General features: G+C 37.6%; 1 protein-coding gene across 1 annotated transcript in view; it reads left to right on the top strand.

Moving 5' to 3' along the window:
• The first annotated feature begins 2760 nt into the window (after window positions 1-2760).
• Window positions 2761-21560, top strand: part of hs6st1b (heparan sulfate 6-O-sulfotransferase 1b) — a 68572-nt gene continuing 49772 nt past the window's right edge. Inside the window, exon 1 of the mRNA XM_067377840.1 lies at window positions 2761-3563. Within this exon, the coding sequence (XP_067233941.1) occupies window positions 3043-3563 (521 nt within the window). The 5' untranslated portion in view covers window positions 2761-3042. The remainder of the gene's footprint in view (window positions 3564-21560) is intronic.

The following is a 21560-nucleotide window of genomic DNA, read 5'->3' as shown; positions in this document are numbered from 1 at the left end:
CAACCAGTGGTCAACATCATTTCAAGACTCGCCCACACTAAAGGATTTAGTTCTGTTTAGTAAAGTGAGCTATATGTTCACAAATTCCCTGTGAAAACCATCCCGACAGGTCTAAAATATAACAGGCACTTATAATAGGCTTAAAATTGTGAATCAGGGTAAGACGAAGAAGACACGTTTTGGAAGAAGGATTAATGATGCTTTGAGTGTACCTTTAACTAAAATAACTGAAACTGAAATATAAAAATATGCTATATAAAAATAACCAAATTTAAAGCTAATTCAAAATGTATGTATATATAGAATCTCAATGATACTAAAATATCATTGCTTTCCTTATCACTGGCTGATGAATAGTGTATTCAATCGCAATTGTTGTTGTAAGATATGTTTATCTTATTTTTGCAGTTCTATTTGGTGGTAAAAAATGCTATAGTTTAAACATTAATGAGCTTACAGTATATGCCTGCTGGTAAAATGTTTTATTTTTCATATTCTTCATATTCTTATGCATGATTTAGCAACATGAAACGCTGTGGTGGCACCGCTGTATGATATAATTTCATTTATTTGCTAATGGACTCTCTCGCATAGAAAAACATTGCTGATTGCTTCATTGAAGTGACGATAGAGAGAGTTCACCTTTGTATTATCAACAAATATGCCCGGGATCAAGCGATCCATTTCAGCTGAGCTGACATAAATGCAGAAATTTCCATGGATAGGTAGTCAGGTGAACTGTATGTGAGGCTGACACTAAAGGTGCGCTTAAAGCTCATATAATCATTAGTGTTTGAGCTAAAAGGGGTTAAGGTCAGGCTTCCTACTGAAATTTTAGAATGACAAATGGAGTAAATGACTATGGGGAAAATTGAAGGCAAAGCAGATTTTAATGGAACATCACTCAAAAACTGTACAGGGTCTATGTGGGTTTGTTCTCAGTCACGACAGCCACATTTAACATAATATAGGCTTACTTCTAAGCCTTATTGTCTCTGATAGTGTGTTCTGAAATGGAACATTTAAGACCTAAATATATTGCTTTACTTGCACTTATAGGCTTAAATTCGAAAAATGCTTAAAGCCTCAGAGGTTCAAATGCCTTCCTGTGTCACAAATCAACCTTGTCTATCAATCACCGTCTCTGCTTTTAGATGTACTTTTACAATAAAGCTTAAATGCCAGAACTATACGATACAAGAACACATCAGAGGTTAATACATATGGAATATTGGTTGTGGCCTAATACTTAGAGAGTTGGACTTGTAACCTGAAGGTTGTGAGTTTGAGTCAGTACATTATATATGAGTGTAGGATGGGGGGCAGATGCTTTTGGATTGGAGGATTGGATTTACTTTTATATTTAGATATAAGTTTAGCATGTGCATGATGATGCCTCAGCCAATGTGTTATTATAGGAAATAAATAGAAACATTTGCTAATTTAGTTATTATAGCTCAAAATGTCAAATATTAAAAGAGGGGTAGGATGTCCCCTACTGGGGTAAGAAGCACCCCCTGGATAAACTTTAACATAATGTATAAATGACTTTTGATATATTTCTTATTAATATTTATATATTTTTTAAAGTGACATTAATGCAAAATACTAAATAAACTGTTCTATTTAAAATTTTATTTTGACAATTTAGTTGATAATAATTGAATAACCGACAAAGCAGAATCCCAGTAAAAGAGATTAATCTGAAAAGTAACATTATTCAGACTTATGTATACAGGCATATGAATATTTACATGTTTAATTTCCCATATTTTAATTGAAGATATGAAATAGCAACACTATGAATGCAAATGTGATGATTTCACTCAACTAACGGTAACACTTTACATGACAAAAAGGTTTCATTGGTTAACATTATACTACTTTAGTTAACATGAACTAAGAACTAATAATTATACCACATTTATTAATCTTAGTTCATGTAAAGTTCAACATTTTCTAATACATTGTTAAAATTAAAAGTTGCATTTGTTAACATTAGTAAATGCACCGTGAACATGAACGACTGTATTTTTATTATCTACATGCTAATGAATTAGACCCCCAAGGGTCTAATTTTGTCTTTTTACTTCAAAATAAAAACTATAACTTTTACTCCACAAAGGTATATTTTGGACAGTATCCATATGTATGGAGGGATTTCAAAATATGCCATTATCAGCCCTCATACTCCCCTGTGTCGCCCCCTATCAGTTCTGTGTGGATTCGCGGCACTAACTAAATCTCCTCAATTACTACAGGATTGATGTTTTGGTTCTCGTACGAACTTTCTTTGTGCTTAGGGGGCCTGTGGAATTTTACAAAGAAAACGTTTTAAAAGTTTTAAAGATATATACTGAATCGTCTCACTTCCATTAATAGTATGTTTAAAAATAAACGTAAAGATTATTTTTGCCTTTATTATTTTTGAATTTAATTACAGTAGCCTAGCTATATTTTCTTTACACAGTGTAAAGTGGTCTTTATATATGTGGAATCTTTACATTTTGAGAAGAGGGTCCCCCTAAAAGGTATCATTATATTTGGGGATCCTTGGCATCAAAAATGAAACTGAGAACAAACAGTATACTCCACAACGAAACACTTCGCCAAAAAAAAAAAAAAACTGCAAGCGGGATCTCCAAACGAAGCATTTAAGTCCGTTTCCTCATAGTTACTAGTGCGAGCTTGATGTGTATGTGTGTGTGTGAGGGGGGGGAGTGGGTGTCGCTGTGTAGAATAATTATACGAGACAAGGGAGGCATTTTCTGACTGGTGTCTTCACAGAGGACTGAACAACTCAAGGTCTGAGGACTGCTGTGATTTCACCTGCAATAAGGGTCCCGTGAACGGATTTGTTCTGGATTTTCGACAGGTAGGACCGGTCGAAATGTGGATATAATGTATCCAAACATAGGCTACATTGTCTCGAGATCCTGAACTCTTGAGTGGACCTATGATGTTCTGTCTACGAAGAGACGCGAAGGGTGCAAGCCACCACAGAAGCCCCGCGGACTGTTGTTGTCTGAGAAATGATAACAAATGAACGACACGGAAAGGAACATGGTTGAAAGGACCAGTAAATTTCTGTTGATCGTCGTCGGATCGGTCTTCTTCATGCTGATTTTGTACCAGTACGTGGCGCCCGGGGTGATAAACTTCGGCTCCCCGCACGGGTACCTTCTCGGTGAAGAGGACATGACCATTTTCCCCACTCCGGATCCGCACTACGTGAAAAAGTACTACTTCCCTATTAAAGATCTCGAGCGCAACATAGATTTTGAAATCAAAGGGGAAGACGTGATTGTGTTTCTCCACATCCAAAAGACCGGTGGGACCACCTTCGGGAGACACCTGGTCCAAAATGTTCGACTGGAGCTTCCGTGTGATTGTAGACCGGGCCAGAAGAAGTGTACTTGCTACCGTCCGAACCGAAAGGAGACCTGGCTGTTCTCTCGGTTCTCCACCGGCTGGAGTTGCGGCTTACATGCGGACTGGACCGAGCTCACCAACTGCGTCCCGGGAGTTCTCAACAAAAAAGAGAGCAAGTCGAAAAAAATGAGGTGAGTTTGTTTGTTTGACCCTGCAAGTGCTGAAAATCTCAAGGTTTTCAAAACATTTAGTGTCGCGAGGAGTTTCTGGAGGAAGTCATAATGGTGAAAGTCACTGCGGGGGTTATCGTTCCCTGTACAGATAACATTAAGGTTTTAAACTATTTGTCTGAGTAAAAGCGCCTCCAGTCGTGCGTAAACAACAGACTTTCTGTATTAGTTCTCGCTCATAACAGTTCAAGTCGCTGTTTACCCAGTCAAGCTTACAGTAGCGAAATAAAATATACGTGAATCCGTCACGTTGTTACCGAAGTATTGTGCAATATCGCTTAATTTGTTTCATTTACTGCTTCGGGGCGGGATGGGGATCCCCTTTTTGTTTTACTGAAGTTATGCTGTAAGAGTTGAAAGGGACATTCCACGGCTTTTCCCTTTTGAAAAAGTGATTTGTAAGTAATTTTAGCAGAAAAACAATATGATTTAGATTGCTAACTTCCATCTGTAGTAGTCCCTGGGACCTTTATAGCCTATTTATTTTAATATATTGCCATATTGGGATGAATTGCTGTGTCTTTGAAAAGGTTGATTGAAAATAGTTGACAGCTTTGTAGTTAATTTAGCCATTATTTGTCATATCTTCAAGGTAGTGGCACTACAAGTCGTTTGTTAGAGAGATTTAATGTTGATGTTTGTGTCCATTTTTACTGTATGCATCATGTTAATATGACTCATTTGACACTTGTCCTTAAAGTGTTCACATCCTAAAGAGATGATGTCATTATGTCTTTCTTTTTAAAATTATTATTATTATTAATAATGGAATAGTACATCATTTAGTTGACACTTTTATTTAGTCTCCTGAATTTGACCTCAAGTCAATTGTATAACTCAGCCTGACTTTCTCTCCATTTAGTTTCTCTTTTGATGAAAGTGGTATCACAAATTACTACAAATAATGGTATCTTGGTGAAAACTATGGTTCCAACTCATGCAGGGCTTGAACCTACAGCCTTTCAGTTTATAGCTTGGAGTTTTTACCACTAAGCCATGTCACATCTATTTCAATTTCTTTAAGCTGACCACAAAATGAAGTGTTGTGTTTATTACAGTTTCAGTTTATACAGAAGGAAGCTCTCCAGCTGTGTAACCAGTTAACTAGTCAGATGCACAATGGGGTTTGTTTTAGCAGGCCTGCAGAGAGAGCTGAAATAACATGCTGATATCTTGCTATTTGGGACAACTTAAAGACGTCTTTCATGACTTCTCTGTGCGTTTCAAAATTTCTGGCGCTAAATGTGATAATGGATACAGTGACTCATGTTTCAGAGTTACTAAGAGCAAGGAAAAGTCATCCTAGAACTTGCCTTGCCTTTCACTTTCCCAGGTGGTTTTGTAAGGATTTTTTTTGACTCTGCAGGGGAACTTTGTGGAAGCATTCCAATGTACTTTTAGCAAATGGCCAGTTAAAGGGTTAGTTCACCCAAAAATGAAAATTCTGTCATTTATTACTCACCCTCATGCCGTTCCACACCCGTAAGAACTTCGGAACACATTAAGATATTTTTTGTTGAAATCCGATAGCTCCGTGAGGCCTGCATAGGGAACACTTCCTCTCTCAAGATCCATTAATGAACTAAAAACATATTTAAATCGGTTCATGTGAGTACAGTGGCTCAATATTAATATTATAAAGCGACGAGAATATTTTTGGTGCACCAAAAAAACAAAACAAAATAACGATTTATATAGTGATGAACCATAACGCTCCGAAGCTTCATGAAGCAGTGTTTTGAAATCGGCCATCACTAAATGAGTCATTATTTTGATTTGTTTTTGGCACTCCAAAAATATTCTCGTCACTTTATAATATTAATATTGAACCACTGTACTCGCATGAACTGATTTAAATATATTTTTAGTGCATTAATGGATCTTGAGAGAGGAAATGTCATTGCTGGCTATGCAGGCCTCACTGAACCATCGCATTTCAACTAAATTTCTTTTTCCGAAGTTGAATGAAGGTCTTACGGGTGTGGAACAGCATGAGGGTGAGTAATAAATTACATTTTTGGGTGAACTAACCCTTTAACCTCTTAAACATCTAATTCACATGATGTTAGAAACTTGCACCTTTCAGTAAAGACCTTCTAGATCCACAGGTATTGCAACCGTTGAACGGCCACATTCTATCAGCTGTAGGCTAGGCTGATGAAAATTGGGAATTTCATGGATGGTTATGTCCAATAACTGAAAGACAGTGTTTAAAAGCTGGCCCAACTAGCCTAATGGGTATCCCGCTGGCTGAGTGCATGCCTCACGCATGCCTTGATGCACAGGCCTAAGTGACTCACACTACCAAGAGAGCCATCGGTTGTTACTGGCTGATCTCAACAGCCACACACCATCAGCCGCATCTACACTTAAACAAGTAGAGCGCCGTTCACACTCCCCTGCTGTTGACGTGTTTTCAAGATGGAATCGCCGTGTGTTCAGTGACTACAAAGTGCTTTATAGTAGACAATTCACTGGGTTTTAATATAGAGATAATGTGACCCTGTAGGAAGGTTAAAGAGATAGTTCACAAAAATGAAAATTCTGTCATTAATTACTCACCCGTACGTCGATCTTTGGAACACAAATAAAGATCTTTTTGATAAAATATGAGAGCTTTCTTTTCCTCCATAGACTGCTACACAACTGACACTTTGCTTCAAAAAGTTCATAAAGAGATCATAAAACTAAGTCATATGTATTAAGCGTTTTAGTCTAACTTTTCTGAAGAGACTTGATCGCTTTATATGAAGAACATATTGAATTTAGGCTTTCGTTCACATATATAATTCATCAACTCACACATCAGTTGTGGTAAACTGAAGGTCAAGCATGTTCGCTTGATGTGCAAGAACCAATGAGGTTCATTCTCTTGTGTATAAAAGCCTAAATTAAATTTGTTCATCATATAAAGCGATGGTGTCTCTTCAGAAAATTTGGACTAAAAGCACTCAATTCATATGAATTAGGTTTACAATCTCTTTATGAACTTTTTGAAGCATCAAAGTAATAGTTGCGTAGCTGTCAATGGAGGGACAGAAATTTCAGATTTCATCAAAAAGATCTTGAAAGTCTTACAGGTTTGGAGCAACCTGAAGAATTTTGGGGTGAACTAACCCTTTAAAGGTGCTAAAGAGGATGTTTTGTTTTATACATCTTTGCAATATTAGTTGAAACTTTCTTTTATCAGTTAGTAAAGACTATTTATTAGGTGCACTGAAAGGAATAATATTAATATACATCATCTGTGCTCGAGGTAGAGCCTTAAAAACATCAGCCAATCGTTTACGCGATCATCGCATAAACGATTGACCCTCTGGCTTGTCAATCACTGCCGTGACGTTTCTTGTGAGAGACGTGCACGGCTGCGCGCTCCAGTAACTTTCACACTCCACAGGCGCCGCATGTAATGTTTTTGTCCGGAGTAACAGGAGTAACAACTGCAGATTATGAGTTACCTGCAGTGAGTCCGACATAATGAATCCACTAACACGACACAGCAAATGCTGGTGGTAAACACTCGTGTTCCAATACTCGTGCACGAGTTTTGGGAGGCGTTCCCTCGAAAGGAGGTGGGGTTGTTCTTACGCATGCGCTCGTTTCAAAAACTCAGTAACAGTCTTTGGTTTCTCAGTCGACGAAAACATCCTCTTTAGCACCTTTAAGTTAAAATCTCAAAGTCTTAAAGTTAAAATCTTAAGTTAAAAAGTTTTACTGAAACTGTAATTGGATTTTGTTTCATTATATTTGCCATCTAACGCTCAATTGAAGTTAATCTTTAATGAACTTTATTTTTATAAAAACACTGTTAAGTGTAAACTTTAGAAAATCTCAAAATGAATATCAATCTCGCTGCTCTAATAGCCTATCTATCTGGCTGACTATTGATTCTACTAGTAGTTGAACCTCCTTTTAATGGGTTTTATGGTGGGGGCAGGAGCTCGTTAAGATTATCATAAACTCCACAGTAAAGGCTCATTATCTGCTCTTCCCCTGGGTAATGTCTCAGTGACACACACTTGTATGTGTGTGTGTGTGTGTGTGAGTGTGTTTGTGCGCCAATGAGAGAAGGAGAGCAATTTGATTCTCAACCAGAAATAGAATAAGGTTAGTTGCACTTGAGGAAAATGTAACTGATAGTTAGGATGGGGTCTGTGCACTACTGAATTGACACTGTATGCAGTTGCACGGAGAGGTGTTGTCTAATGACAGATCAAGAGGTTTAGTTTCATACTGACTCATTTGAATTGCCTTTGTTAGCATCGATGCATTCTTTGTATATCTTGTGTTAGTAATACAGGATATGCACGTACAAGTTAGTTTAAGCATTACAGCTCCTGCAAACTCAGCAGATTTCACAATGTGTCTGTAAAGAACAAAATTGTTCATTTTCTGAGGAAAATGTAAGGTGAATGAGTAGCCACCACAATGCAAGGTTGGTGACAGGTTGTTTGCTAAGGTGTTTTGGATGGTTTCTTATTAGTCCAAGTCAAAAGAGCCGTCTGCTGGTCTCTATAACATTCTGGTTTGTGCTTGAATTTGCTTTTTTTCCCCCCTTGATTGGTCTGAAGGAAATTTGTAAATCTGATCAAAGACGAATAGTCAGATTTTTGGGGTATTAATCATGTCAATAGCACAAACTGTGGTCATTGCTACTAAGCGTGTTGAAGAAGACTCTGTATTCTGCCCTATGCTTAACCCGTCACCCACACACCGTGTTAGTTTTCACCTTAGCAAACAATTATTGACAGCTTTAAGTTCAATCTGTCTGTGGCCCTTGGCAACAGACTGTTTACATCGTCTGAATGTCATGAGAGTTGCTTATCTTAACTATAATTGTAGGAAACTGCTGTTAAAATGCAGGGACAGCATCCATAAACTTTACCATTATCAGATAATTAGATTGTTGCAGTAATGTTATTTATTAATCTATACGTTACTTCAGTAGCACCACCTCTCTACTCTCTGGGCTGATGTGCAGTTCAAAGTGGAGATGTGATGAAACGCTGGCTGTCATAGATCTGGATCAGGCGGGATGGTGACATAGATTTAGACAGAGCTGCTTTTGTGCTAAATTTGGGTCTCGGGCTCCACTGGGAACTGTTCAGGGATATTATGTCTAGGTAAGGTCTCTTTGTAGCTTGAATGATTATAAGAGGATTTGTTCTGGACATAAATGCTGATAATCAGTACAGCAGATCTTCAGCCTGATTTTCCACCACAGCTATTATGAAACTAATGCGCAGCATGGGTTGATTATGAACTGCTTTTGAGTATTCATGGTGCATGGTGATGTTTTGGGATAAATATTTAGCCCAGTAGAGTCAAATGGCTATTTCTGCAAGACTTTCACTGACTAATAGCTTTCAGTCAAGGATGTTATATAGTTACTAAACTGTTATAGTTTAGTAACTATTCAATATTAATAACTATTCTATGAATAGTTACTAATTCTATGAACCTAAAACGAATAGTTTATATTTATTTATTAGCTTTTTGGGGGGTTATTTATTTATTGGAGTAAGTTTGGATTTTTTTTTTTTATACTGTTTTTGAAAGTATTTTATGCTCACCAAGGCTTCATATATTTGATCTAAGATACAGTAAAAAATTACAAATTAAAATAACTGTTAGATTGAATTATGGACCTCAGCTAGGTCCCTATGAAATCCGTTTTATTTTTTCCCAAATTCCATTTTTTCCGTTTTAATTTTTCTGGATTCCGTTTTGTTTTTTTTTTCATTTTATTTATTTTTTGACTCCATTTTAATGGTTAAATAAATTTTTGTAATCAAAAAGCATGTCTAATTTACCAACAATTTTATAAAAGTTTAATAAAAAAATAAAAAATTTTAGGGCCCTATGATAAACGTTTTATTCTTTCCCCTCAAATTTTATTTTTTACCATATTCTGTTTTCTGGATTCCATTTTAATGGTTTAATTCCATTTTAATAATCAAAAAGCATGTCTAATTAATTGAATTCTTAAAAACAACAATATTTATTGATTACATTTTTTTATTTTTTTATTTCTGTTGTGTATTTAAATTTTTCTGGCAATCAAATGAACGCATACCCCTTTTAATTTATCTTTTAATCATGAAATTAAATTTTTTTTTTCTAACAATGTGCTGCACAACAGAGCTTTACTGTTAAAATTAAAACATGGAAGAAACACTGAGATTATTGTTTAAAAATATATTTTAATAATTTATTGTTAAATTAATTTATCTAAATTCTACTGTACAACAGTAATATGTTTCTGTCAAGTCAAATCGAACTTTTATTTTGACAGTTTGCCGAGAACTTTGAGTTTCTCTGTGTTTATGATGGTAGTTTTCTCAAACGAAGCGGTTAAATGCTAATGAAGTGACTTTCAGAGCAGCTCTGGAGATGAATTTGTTCGTTCATATAGTGAGGCGACAGAGGACGAAAACACCGCGAGCGTCGCACGTGCTTCAGCGTGCGTGCGCCCCCGCGCGAGTGTGTGTGTGTGTGTGAGGCGGTGTGAGGTAAATGAAACTGCGCTTCCGCCTCATTCATTTCAGAGTCACACAGGCATGCAGGATTCATGTTTAAATAGTCTTTTTGCGGTTTAATATTCACAGACACTAGTCTATATCGCGATTTAATTTAAGTGTACTGACCTGCTTTTAATTCATTCATCAAAAATTTGACAAATTCCATGACATTCCGCATTATATAGTAAATTCCGTTTTTATGAATGGATTCATTATAGGGCCCTACTCAGCAATAAAGTCAGTTGTTGTCTTGTAGAACAGTGTAGAATTCTGGTACCAGGGGCAAAAGAATGACACGAACACAGGATGTGCTGTTCAATCAAAAGTCAAAGTTTATTGAGCTCGCGGTAACTTGTATAGTACGATATAGGGCGTTAAGCAAACTTAAAACAAAGGAAAACTAAATTCATATATGGTCTCATTATCCATATCAAAGAAGCATTAAGGAGTGAATAACTATGCATGAATAGAACAGTGTGGCTCTTTTAGATGCAAACTCCGGTGAGAAAGTGTTTTTTTTTTTTTTTTTTTTTTTTTTTTGAGGACAGTCTTAGGACAGGGTCACGGTGAACGAAATCATGAGAATCAAGCCTTCTCAGTAGTCCAAAAACAAAAAACAACCCCCGACCACCACGTGCAGTGCTCCTGGGAAGAGTGCACGACAGATGAGTCATCTCCGTTATGTCTGCCCGCATGCCTTAACCGTAAGAATCTCATAAAGTAGCGTTATGATAACCTTCATTTAATTGGCATAAGTATCAATATGTAAAACTTGGGACTGTTAATAAGCTTGACATGGCTGACTTGTTTTGATTTTAACGTTGCTAGTGTTTCTTCCACTGAATCGAACATACTTTTTATTCCAAATACAACTTGTATAAAGCTCCTAACATTACTAACGTATACAACTTTAGTTGAGCTCTACTATACTATATTGTCATAACGTAATTCCACAGATTGCTTTTACACTCACAAGACGTTCTGTGCAATTTTATAATAATAGTGTTTGAAATGAATACCAGGTAAAAATCAGGTTATATTTCACAATTTATGTTCACTCAATTTGCTGGCTAAGTTTATGTAATCTGCACAGATTTAGCGCACACACTCAACTCATAAGTAAGTATGAATATTAAATATAATCGAATTGAGCAGCACCTGCGCATTTCTGGCTTACTTAAACACTACCATCACTACGCAACAAATAAAGACGTGCTGGTTTGTTTGCTTTGAAGGGAATAGCACAGACCCAAAAAACACAACACCTCGCTACAATGATCTGCCATATTTTAGCAGACCTAAGTCAGATATAAATACTGATTTTGCAGCAGCAATTAAAATGAGTTAATGACCTTTGAAACTAATGTTATGCTTCAAATTTAGTTTTTATTACATTATGCCAGTAGGTGGCGACCAGTGACTTTTTAAAAAATGTACTTGATAGAGATTCGTTCAAAACAAGTCTGGACGAAACAAGTCTTCATTCATTAGTTTCAAGGATCAATGCTTCAAAAACATGTTGTGAATAGACATCTTTGATGCTCCTCCCTGAGCACTTACACAGATACACACAACTTGGTACCAAAATAGGTACTTTTGACAACCTTAATACAAAGAGATATTTATGATATAATATAAAATATTATTCCAAAAAATCATGAATTGTTTTGCAGTTTATATGCAAAAAATGTTGTAATGATGCTACCACTGCTGAACATAACCAGCCAAGATTTAAAACAATGAGCAATTAGACCGAGGGGGTCAAGAAACCATAGGATCAAAGGTTATAAATAGACTCACAATGGGTGAATCCTCTTTGCCGCACTGGTGTAATCTTGAAGAAAGTGTGCGGACTGGTAATAATAGTGGTGCTGGCTGCAGGATGTGATTTACTGTGAGCCAGAGAGACAGGACAGCAGCCTGTGAGGGAACAGGCCAGTGGTAAGCCACTAACTACCTGTCCGCAGAGACAAATGAGGGCCAAATTCTCTCAGACTTTCCCCTACTCTTGTTTTTGTGTTGTGCTCATTGCCTCCCTTGCTGTATCTACTCCTCTTTCTTTCCACTGCATAGCTTTCTCTCCCCATTCTTCTCTGCGAACATGACTGAAATGTCTTCTTTAATGTAACACTGCACAATTACGACCATCTTCTTTTTGTGTTGCTTGCGTAGTAAAATGACGCCTGCACTCTAGGGAAAAGTATATAAATTGTGGTTACCTGGCATGTGATTTTAATGCAGAAGTCTGGAGCACTTTAAGAGATGGATTTCCTGTAGTAGGCATGAAACTGGATGTGCAGTGGTCTGTAGTGCGATGAGAAGCAGGAGGTTCATCTCTAAATTGAATCAGATGTTGTCAGGCTGTGATGGCTCACGGTTCAGTGAGAGCCACTCAGACACACTTTTGAGGTAATTGGAGGACTTTTCTGTTCAACCTCACTTGTTCTTTCGTTGATTTTTATCTTAAGATATACTGTACAGGTGTAGAGCTGATATTTGTCTGATGTTACACAGATATCACATTTTCAGACCCACTTTTGGGACTTATGGTCTTGAAGTTTCATGTTGAATTTTGAAGTCCACATTGGAGCTTATTCATTCCAACAACCAAACAGTTGACCCCCGAAAGCTGAGACTTTTGAAAATGCTGCCGAGCCTGTTTTAGTTTTGAAAAACATAATCGATGGCTCTCCATCAATTGCACATTGAATTGGCTGTGGTGCTTGCAAAGTTCAAAGAAATGCTTGTGGGTTGCTCAGCATGGTCATTTGGTCAGGGGATGCACCTGAACTTTGGGACGTTAGCTGTGTCAGTGGCTGCACATTGTATGATAGCATAGCATACAGCCATGAGCTGGGACAGCCTTAGTGTGTTAATCCAATCAGATCAGCGGGGGATTAGAGGCCGTTGTCTCTAAAGAAGACCATGGAGTTATGCTAATCTCTTTAGCGATGTGTACTGGGGCCAGAGCGTCTCTCATGAGATGGAGACAGACAAGTTGGTTTGTGTGTTTGACATGGGGTAGTTTCAAACAAAAGAGAACATCCATAATGATGTAGCATGTTTTTGGATCATGCTACGTCGTAAGGCTAATTCACATTGAACAGAACTGTTGGTGTTGGTCAGCACTTGCTCCCCCGGAACAAGTTCTTTTTGGTTATGTTCTGTTTTGTTTTTTGTTTTTAAATGATCATTTGGCATTTTTTCCCCAATGTTTATTTCCGACAATCACTACGAAACCAAGAATTCCAAGAATCATTCCTGGAAGTGTTAAAAAACAGAATCAAATTGGAACCAGAGCCATTAAATTCTTTACAATTTCGATGCCTGCAGTGTTGCTGAAAAAGCTTAATCGGGCCTCGGTTTGACTTGAAACTTGAAAGTCTTTTCTTTAATGTGAAACTCTTGTCTGTACCAAACCAAGCAATAGTTTTATTTCTTATTCAGCATGAAAGTTGAAATTGATGCTTACAAATGCGTCACACTTTTAATGGCAAAACGTCCTGCTCGAATACGCCCTGTGCTGCCTCAGTGACTAGATGACTGATGTTCACATCATATGCCGGGACTCAGTGCTGTATGAAATTGAATTCAGGGAAAGCGAAGACCGCAAGATGGGGATTTAGTAGCTGATCATTGTGTTCTTCTAGGGAGAGAAATGTTATCAGTTACTCCCTTCGGGAAAAGCAGGCTTAAACCGAAGGAAACGTATACGGACTTAACCACACAGGAAGTATATGAAAACTCACCGATCGATCTTTCAAATAAAAGTGATTAGAAGAGTTTCTCATGATCGTTGTGCCTGTCGTCCTCATTTAGCATCAAGGACATGAGGGGGATGAGGAATTGTTGTGTTGGAGATTAATAACAGTTGTGCTTTTTCATTTTTGATTCAATCATATTGCCATGAACTTTGATTTCCTAGGCCTCCTTTGTCTCGTTGTGTGAGATGTCTGCAGTTGAATGACATCTCACTTAGCACGTCTTCAGATCTATACCGGTGCGCTCAGGAAATGGGCCGTCCTGTCGTCTTGCACTAGATTGATGCTCTACAAGGGCAAATTACAAGGTAATGAGCGGTTTGCTGGAGTCACTCTTTAATTATAGCCTGATGGTCGCGCGAGAGTCTGAAGGACAACTATGGATTATTGTGTGCCTGTTTGTGTGTGTCTGGATGTCTCAAGTAGCGACTGGTCACCGTCTCGCACTTTCTCCTGTATTTTTAGTCGATTCCAAATCTGGAGGCCCATTTCAAGGCAGACTAATAATAGCCCAGAGGCCTATTATGACAATGACGTGCAATCTGTCTATTTCTACTGAACGGACGGCAGGGCGCAAGCAGACTGCAGAGATTCAGCTCATGCTAGCTGAGATACCCTCATTAAAACATGCTCTTAATAAAACATGTGAAAACGGGTGATGAAGGAGAGCAGTTTGTGCGGGAACGATGACAGAATCAAAGCTGTGACCAAATGGTGGTTCCCAGTGGGATTTCATTATCGAATTGTCAAGCACATGTCAACATATTTGCACATGCACACGTAGTGGTTTGTGTAGGAGTTTTTTTTTTTTTTGGCTACATTTAGACGTCATTGGTGACACTGGGCAGCACAAGCTGTGTTACTCATAATTGTGCTTGCACAGAATCTGCACACTTTTCCCCCACATTTTGCTGCTTCAGTGAGAAGACGTAATATTGAGAGGAAACTGGGTTGTGCAAAGGATGTGTACCATAGTCAAACAAGCATCATTTATGAGCACCACTATATTTCCTGATTCAATTTGATTCTGATTCACATTATATTGCTATCATTTGGGTATATTTGAGTTATATATTTGGGTATAATATATGGAATAGGGCTGGGCTATATATCGAATGCTTTTGTCACGCGCATTTCGTCAGTAAAGCCGGTTCCCTGATTACCGCTAAATCACCATCACCTGCTTTCAAATGGAGCACCATTTAATAGACAGAGCCGTAGTTCACTGACATCATATCGATATTGAACGTGATATTGCGTGGCTTGTTAGTGAACTACAGCTCTGTCTATTAAATGCCGCTCCATTTGAAAGCAGGTGATGGCGATTTAGCGGTAATCAGGGAACCAGCATTACTGACGAAATGCGCGTGACAAAAGCATTCGATGTATCGCCCAGCCCTAATATGGAAGCTTGTTTCCGCCACTAAATAATAAAAAATAAAAGGTAATTGCACCTTTTTATCTCACAATTCTGACCTTTTTTTCCCTTGCAATTGTGAGTTATAAAGTCGGAATTGTGAGATATACAGTCAGAATTGCGTGACATAAAGTCGGAATTCTTACTCTTTTTCTCAGAATTGCATGACATAAACTCGCAATTGTGTCTTATAAAGTCTCAGAATTTTTTTCTCAGACTTGTGAGTTTATAACATGCAATTATGAGTTATAAAGTCAGAATTGTTAGATATAAACTGTCAATTCTGAGAAATATTCCCCCCCTCCTCACAATTGGACATTATAACACACAGTTGTGAGTTTTTATCTTGCAATTCTGACTATATAACTCACAATTCTGACTGATCACACAATTCTGACTTTATAACTCGCAATTCTGACTTTGTAACTCGCAATTCTGAATTTATAATTCACAATTATATCTCACAATTCTGACTATATAACTCACAATTCTGACTGATCACACAATTCTGACTTTATAACTCGCAATTCTGACTTCATATCACGCAATTCTGAATTTATAATTCACAATTATATCTCGCAGTTCTTACTTTATAACTCACAATTCTCACTTCATATCATGCAATTCTGACTTTATAACTTGCAACTGTGAGTTTATATCTCGCAATTCTGAGAAAAAAGTAATAATTATGAGAGATAAACTTGCAATTGTGAGGGGAAAAAAAAGTCAGTTGACTGTTTTTATCTTAACTAAAACTATACATTTTTTTTGTCAGTTGAAGTAAAACTGAAATAAGATAAAAATATAAATATAAGATGGAAAAACTTAGCAACGTTTTCTTTTAAGGGTTGTTTAACTGTCTGAAATAAAATGTTTAAATACTAAAATTACAAAAACTAAATCTGAAATAAAAATGAACTAAAGTTAAATATAAATAATTAAAAAAAAAAAAAAAAAAAAAACAACAAAAGCACATAACAAAATGACTAAAACTTAAAATGAGAACTGAAAAATAATTCAAAAAGTTTAATAAATATTATAATAGTACTAAAATAATTGACCAGTATATGTGTCACTACTTCTGATTCACTAGTTCATGCAGGCCGACCAACTGAAGGAAGAGAGTGTTGTAAAGGTGGCGAGAAGAAGCAAGGGACCCCTTATGTTCAAGGTGTGCCGTCTGCAGTGGGGAAGAGCCAGGATAATGTGCTATGTAGGAGAAGAACAAGGTTGTCGCAGAGTTCCCGTATAGTTGTTATAGAGCAGCACGGTTGGCTCTGATTCATTGGATTCACTCTTTTGCAGACATTCACCTCCCACTGCCTCTAATACGCTCAGCCCGTCAACAACACGCATAGTAATATCAGGCTCCCTCCGGCTGCTTTCTGGCTTTACTGCAAGTCCTGGACACAGATCCCGCAACACTGCACCAGATTGATTCCTTTTGCATGCCGTAAATCTTCCCACACCTCTGATAATGCCCTGAGAACTGAGCTGGGAGAGATGCCTCTTCATTACCCCAACAGCGGGGCATCCTAACCAACCTGTGACACAACCGATTCTCAGCACAAACCGCATCTGTTATCCCCAAAGACCTTAAATAAAGAAAAAGAAAGGCTAAGCTTGTGGAAAAGCAATCTTTTGGCTTGAATTTAAAGGGTTTGGGTTTTTTTCCCCCTTTGTTGTTGCTGAGCAGATGTCTTCAGCCAGTGAGAATTGGATTCTGTGAAATTTGGGCTGGCATTGTATTATTAGACATCTGGATGCTGTTGCCTGATATTTGGCTGTGCAGCAGTTGAGGGCTTTAAACCAGCAAATATTTCGCCTCTTGCTCCCACCGTTGAGAAAGCAGAAACAACTAAACGCTAGAAGGAACTTGAGAGATTGATGGAGATGGAGCATATGCTGGGAAAACAAAAGCTTAAACTCGTATTTTGAAGGTTCCCACCTAGCGGGATTGGAAGGGAGGAAAAACCAACGCACACATCACTGGAGATATTATTACCCATTTGTGGTACTATTTATACCTCCGCTGGGTCTGCAGAGCACTGAGGGGAAGTGAGGTCATATATGTTGAGATTGCTGGAGGCTGGTTTACATTCTCCTGAACATGTTTTATTTATTAATACTATGATGGAGGTCAGTAACAGCCGATTTTCTGCGCATATCCAGCATGGTGGAGGAGGCAGTGAGAGCACCGGAGTTGAGGGATGTGGGTGGGTTTTGGTTTATGTGCTTACCTGGACATGGATCAGAAAGGCAACAGGCCATACAGGCTTTCAGTGGTTTGGACCAGGGGTTAGATTTGAGCTGTGAGAGCGTGCCCAGGGGTTGTTGTTGGTGTTGAAATTGAAGGGGGAAAAGAGCGAGAGGAGGGAGAAAGAGATAAATCTAGCCATGTTGATGAAAAGATTTACATTGACCTCCAAAACTGTCTGTGAAGAGTAATTGTGGGAAAAGATTAATGGTCTGCTGCCTCCCTTCAAAATCACAAAAAGGGATTGGGTGCAAGTCTATCTGTCTATCTGTCTGTCTATCTGTCTATCTGTCTGTCTATCTGTCTATCTGTCTGTCTATCTGTCTATCTGTCTGTCTATCTGTCTGTCTATCTGTCTCTGTCTGTCTGTCTGTCTATCTGTCTATCTGTCATGGCAGAAACGTCAACGGGAAATCTTATATGCTATATGTGGTCGTGCTATATATATTTCATGTTTCAAATATAAACTTGGCAGGGATTGAAAAAAGTATCAAGTCATTCATTGGAGAGTCATTCTATGGAGTTTTGCTTCGTGTCACAAACATAAATAAATTTAAAAGAACATCTGAAAGACCGGTAATTTACAAGACTGCGCACTGTACATCATACTCGAGGGATGATGGAATACCATGTCTTCTACTTCATCTTCTCCTCTGTTCTGCATTATTCAGCCGTTTTCAATTAGTAACTAAACATAGCATTGGGCCGCTGGTCTCCAAAGCTGCTAAAGGATTCAGATTTTGCTTTATTATCTGTTCTTTTTAGAATAACAATCTCCAAATGATCATAGAAGAGATTATGAGCAAGTTTTACCTAGATGTTAAAGGGATTGGGACCAAGAAATATAAATCTGGGTCCCACTTTATATTAGGTGGCCTTAACTACTATGTACTTTTAAATGAATCATTTGATACAATGCAGTTATTGTGTACATACATGATGTTTTGTGTGATGATCATGTCATCATGATACATTGTACTTTATTTTTTTTGGCAACACTTTATTTTAGTGTCATTGTTACATATATTACATTTACTTACCATAGTAATAACAGTAAATTATGCATAATTACATGCAACTAACCATCAGCCAAACTGATTTTGCGATTTTCTAGGGCGATATGGCTAGGAACTATACTCTCATTCCGGCGTAATAATCAACGAACTTTGTTAGCCATATTGGCCTAGAAAAGCGCAACTTTTCATTTTCCATTGGTCTTAATACATGATACTACAGAAGAGTCAAGTTTTAAAAAAAGAAAAAATATCAAAACTCTTTGGTCATTTTTGAGCGAGATGCTAACGGTCTAATCAGATTCAATGAACTATGCTAAGCTATGCTAAAAGTGGTACCGCCAGACCCGGAGATCGGCTGAATGGATTGAAAATGGAGTTGGAAAATGAGCCTATTTTCAAAAAAAGTGGAGTGTTCCTTTAAAATAAAGTGTACATTTTTTTTTTTTTTAAATACCTGCATGTAATTACATCTGTAATTAATTTCTGTAATTACATTTATAATTACACTGTTGTCCCATCCCTTACACCTTAACTAGGGATGTTGCGGTGACGGATTTTTTCCACTGGTTAATCGACGTGTAAAAAAAACGGTAATCCCGGTGTCACCGGGGTTGCGTGGCCGAAAATGCGGTCGTGCAGACATGCACACGTCTCAATTTACTTTCACTTTAATTAGCGGCAATTCAGTAGCATTTGTTTGAATTAATCATGGGTTAATTTATTTTATTCTTAATAAAAATACACAAAACAATAAGACACTCGCTTGTATTACACACATCTTTATTGCAAAATGAATAATAACTTAACACACCATGCAAAAACTAAACAAAAGCACTTATGAAACACCTTTAAAGTGCATTTATTAACAAAACGAACCACCGCACACATCGTGCAAGTATCAAACAAGAAATTATATAAAAAAATTCACTATTCGTTAAATAAGTGCCTGCCTTTTTCAGCAAAAAAACAAACAAAACAAAAACACCGCACAACCATCGAATATGAAACGAACGAACATCAAAAACTTCTTTCCCTGTTGACATTTGGTTTGAATCCAAAATATTTCCAAATAGGTGCTTTTGCATTTCGCTTTGAAACCAGATCTTACGCCATCCTTTGCCAGTTAGCTCGCCTCACTCTCCTCAAATGATAAATGAAATCGGACACCGGCTGCTGCTTTACTGTGGCACTCGTTCCGCTTATGCTAAATTACGAAAGCACGTAGTCACTAACTGAATTAAGTGCTTTATTGCTATAGGCTAAAACTTCAACACAATGGGGACGGTGCCGGTGTTCAAGTGCCCGGTAGGTGGGTTAAACACCGTGTATCACCGGTGACACTGACTATCGCAACAAACCTAACCTTACCCCACCCCTAAACCTACCCATACCACCAAACTTGTCCCTAACCTTACCTGTATTCCACCTCAATAGCTGCAAATGTGTTTTGCAATACAATATGAACACAATAAGTACATTGTACTTATTTTTTTGATGTAAGTACATAGTAGTTAAGGCCACCTAATATATAGTGGGAACACAATCTGTCATTATTTACTCACCCTCACGTCATTCCAAAGCTGTATGACTGACTTTTCTCTGTAGAACGCATTTTCTGGAGAATATTTTGGGCTCTCTTTTCTGTGTAATGAAAGTGAATCAGGACCGTCAAAGTTCCAAAATGACCAAAAAATGCACAAGAGTAGCTCATATGTCTTATGCACTATATTCCAAGATAGCTTTGTGTGAGAAACAGACTGAAATATAAATGATTGACTTCTTATTGTCAATAATAACCCATGTGATTGGATCTCAAGAATCAGATCAGTCTGATTTGTTTACGAATCTTTCACATTCTTGTTTTTTGTGCTCTGGATCAATTGTTTTGTTGTTGATGTCTTAAAAGAATGCTCACAATGTCAAGGATTTTCCTGTAAATAACGACTTAAATTTCAAAGCTATGACTCCAAAAGACTTGTAATATAGTGCTAAAGTTGTATTGTATTTTACTTGAGTTTTTTATGTATTGTAAATAACTTTATGGTGTTTTTTGTCATTTTTGGGCTTGTCAGTCCTGTTACCTTAAAGTGTGGCCAGGATTTTTGTATAAAAAGGATGTCATACACGTTTGGAATGACATGAAGTTGAGTAAATGATGATGTAAGGTTCATTTTTGATGAACTATCCCTTTAAGCTTGAGAGTTGTTGTTTAGTGGTGTGTGTTTGTTGAAATTTCTTGGTGTGGCCCTGAGTGTGGGTTTTTAATATGTCTGGATTTTTATTGCCATTGGGAAGGCTGGAGCTTTTGTGAACTACAGTCTAAATTGACAAGTAGATTAAATTTGTGGAATAGATGATGAAATGCCATTGCAATATTAATTTTTTCCTTTGTGCTGCCGATGGGTCAGGGCGCCCACCCACATATCCCGGTACTGCTTCACTTGAGAAAAAACTGTCACAGATTCGTCACCTCACAGCTGTTCCTCAGAGGAAGAGAGTTCCCATGAACTGACGCATTTCTCTTCATGATCAAACCGCTATTGAAGTTGTTCCTCGGAACAAAATGAAAAGAAACTGAGGGAACAAACATTCCCAATACAATAATATCCAGTTTTCTTTTATTAAATGTTCTGAGCTGTTGTCCTGCGTTGCTATAATGAGTTTAAACTTGGGAACTTAATAGATTTAGGCTGTGCAGGAATCTTGCAGTATGGAGGCTTGTGAAGTACGCTGGCCTGTTCGACGAGCATGATAATTGAATTGTTGGAAATGCAAATCCATTTCAATGGTATTCTGCAGACAATAACCACTGCAAGAAAAAGAAGACCCACCTGTGGAAGCTGTGAGCATGTGTGGGGAATTGTGGGTAATCATTGCTATATTCAAGTAGACAAAGACGCTTTGAATCTTTGCAAACTTTTCAGTCTTTTCTCTCTGAACTAAAAGAAGTTAAGACCTATCATGTCTGTCAATCTTTTCTCTCCTT

This window comes from Chanodichthys erythropterus, chromosome 23 (assembly GCF_024489055.1).
Source record: "Chanodichthys erythropterus isolate Z2021 chromosome 23, ASM2448905v1, whole genome shotgun sequence".
Lineage (NCBI taxonomy): Eukaryota > Metazoa > Chordata > Actinopteri > Cypriniformes > Xenocyprididae > Chanodichthys > Chanodichthys erythropterus.
Note: the sequence above shows the minus strand (reverse complement) of the source record. Positions and strands in the feature narration are given on the sequence as shown.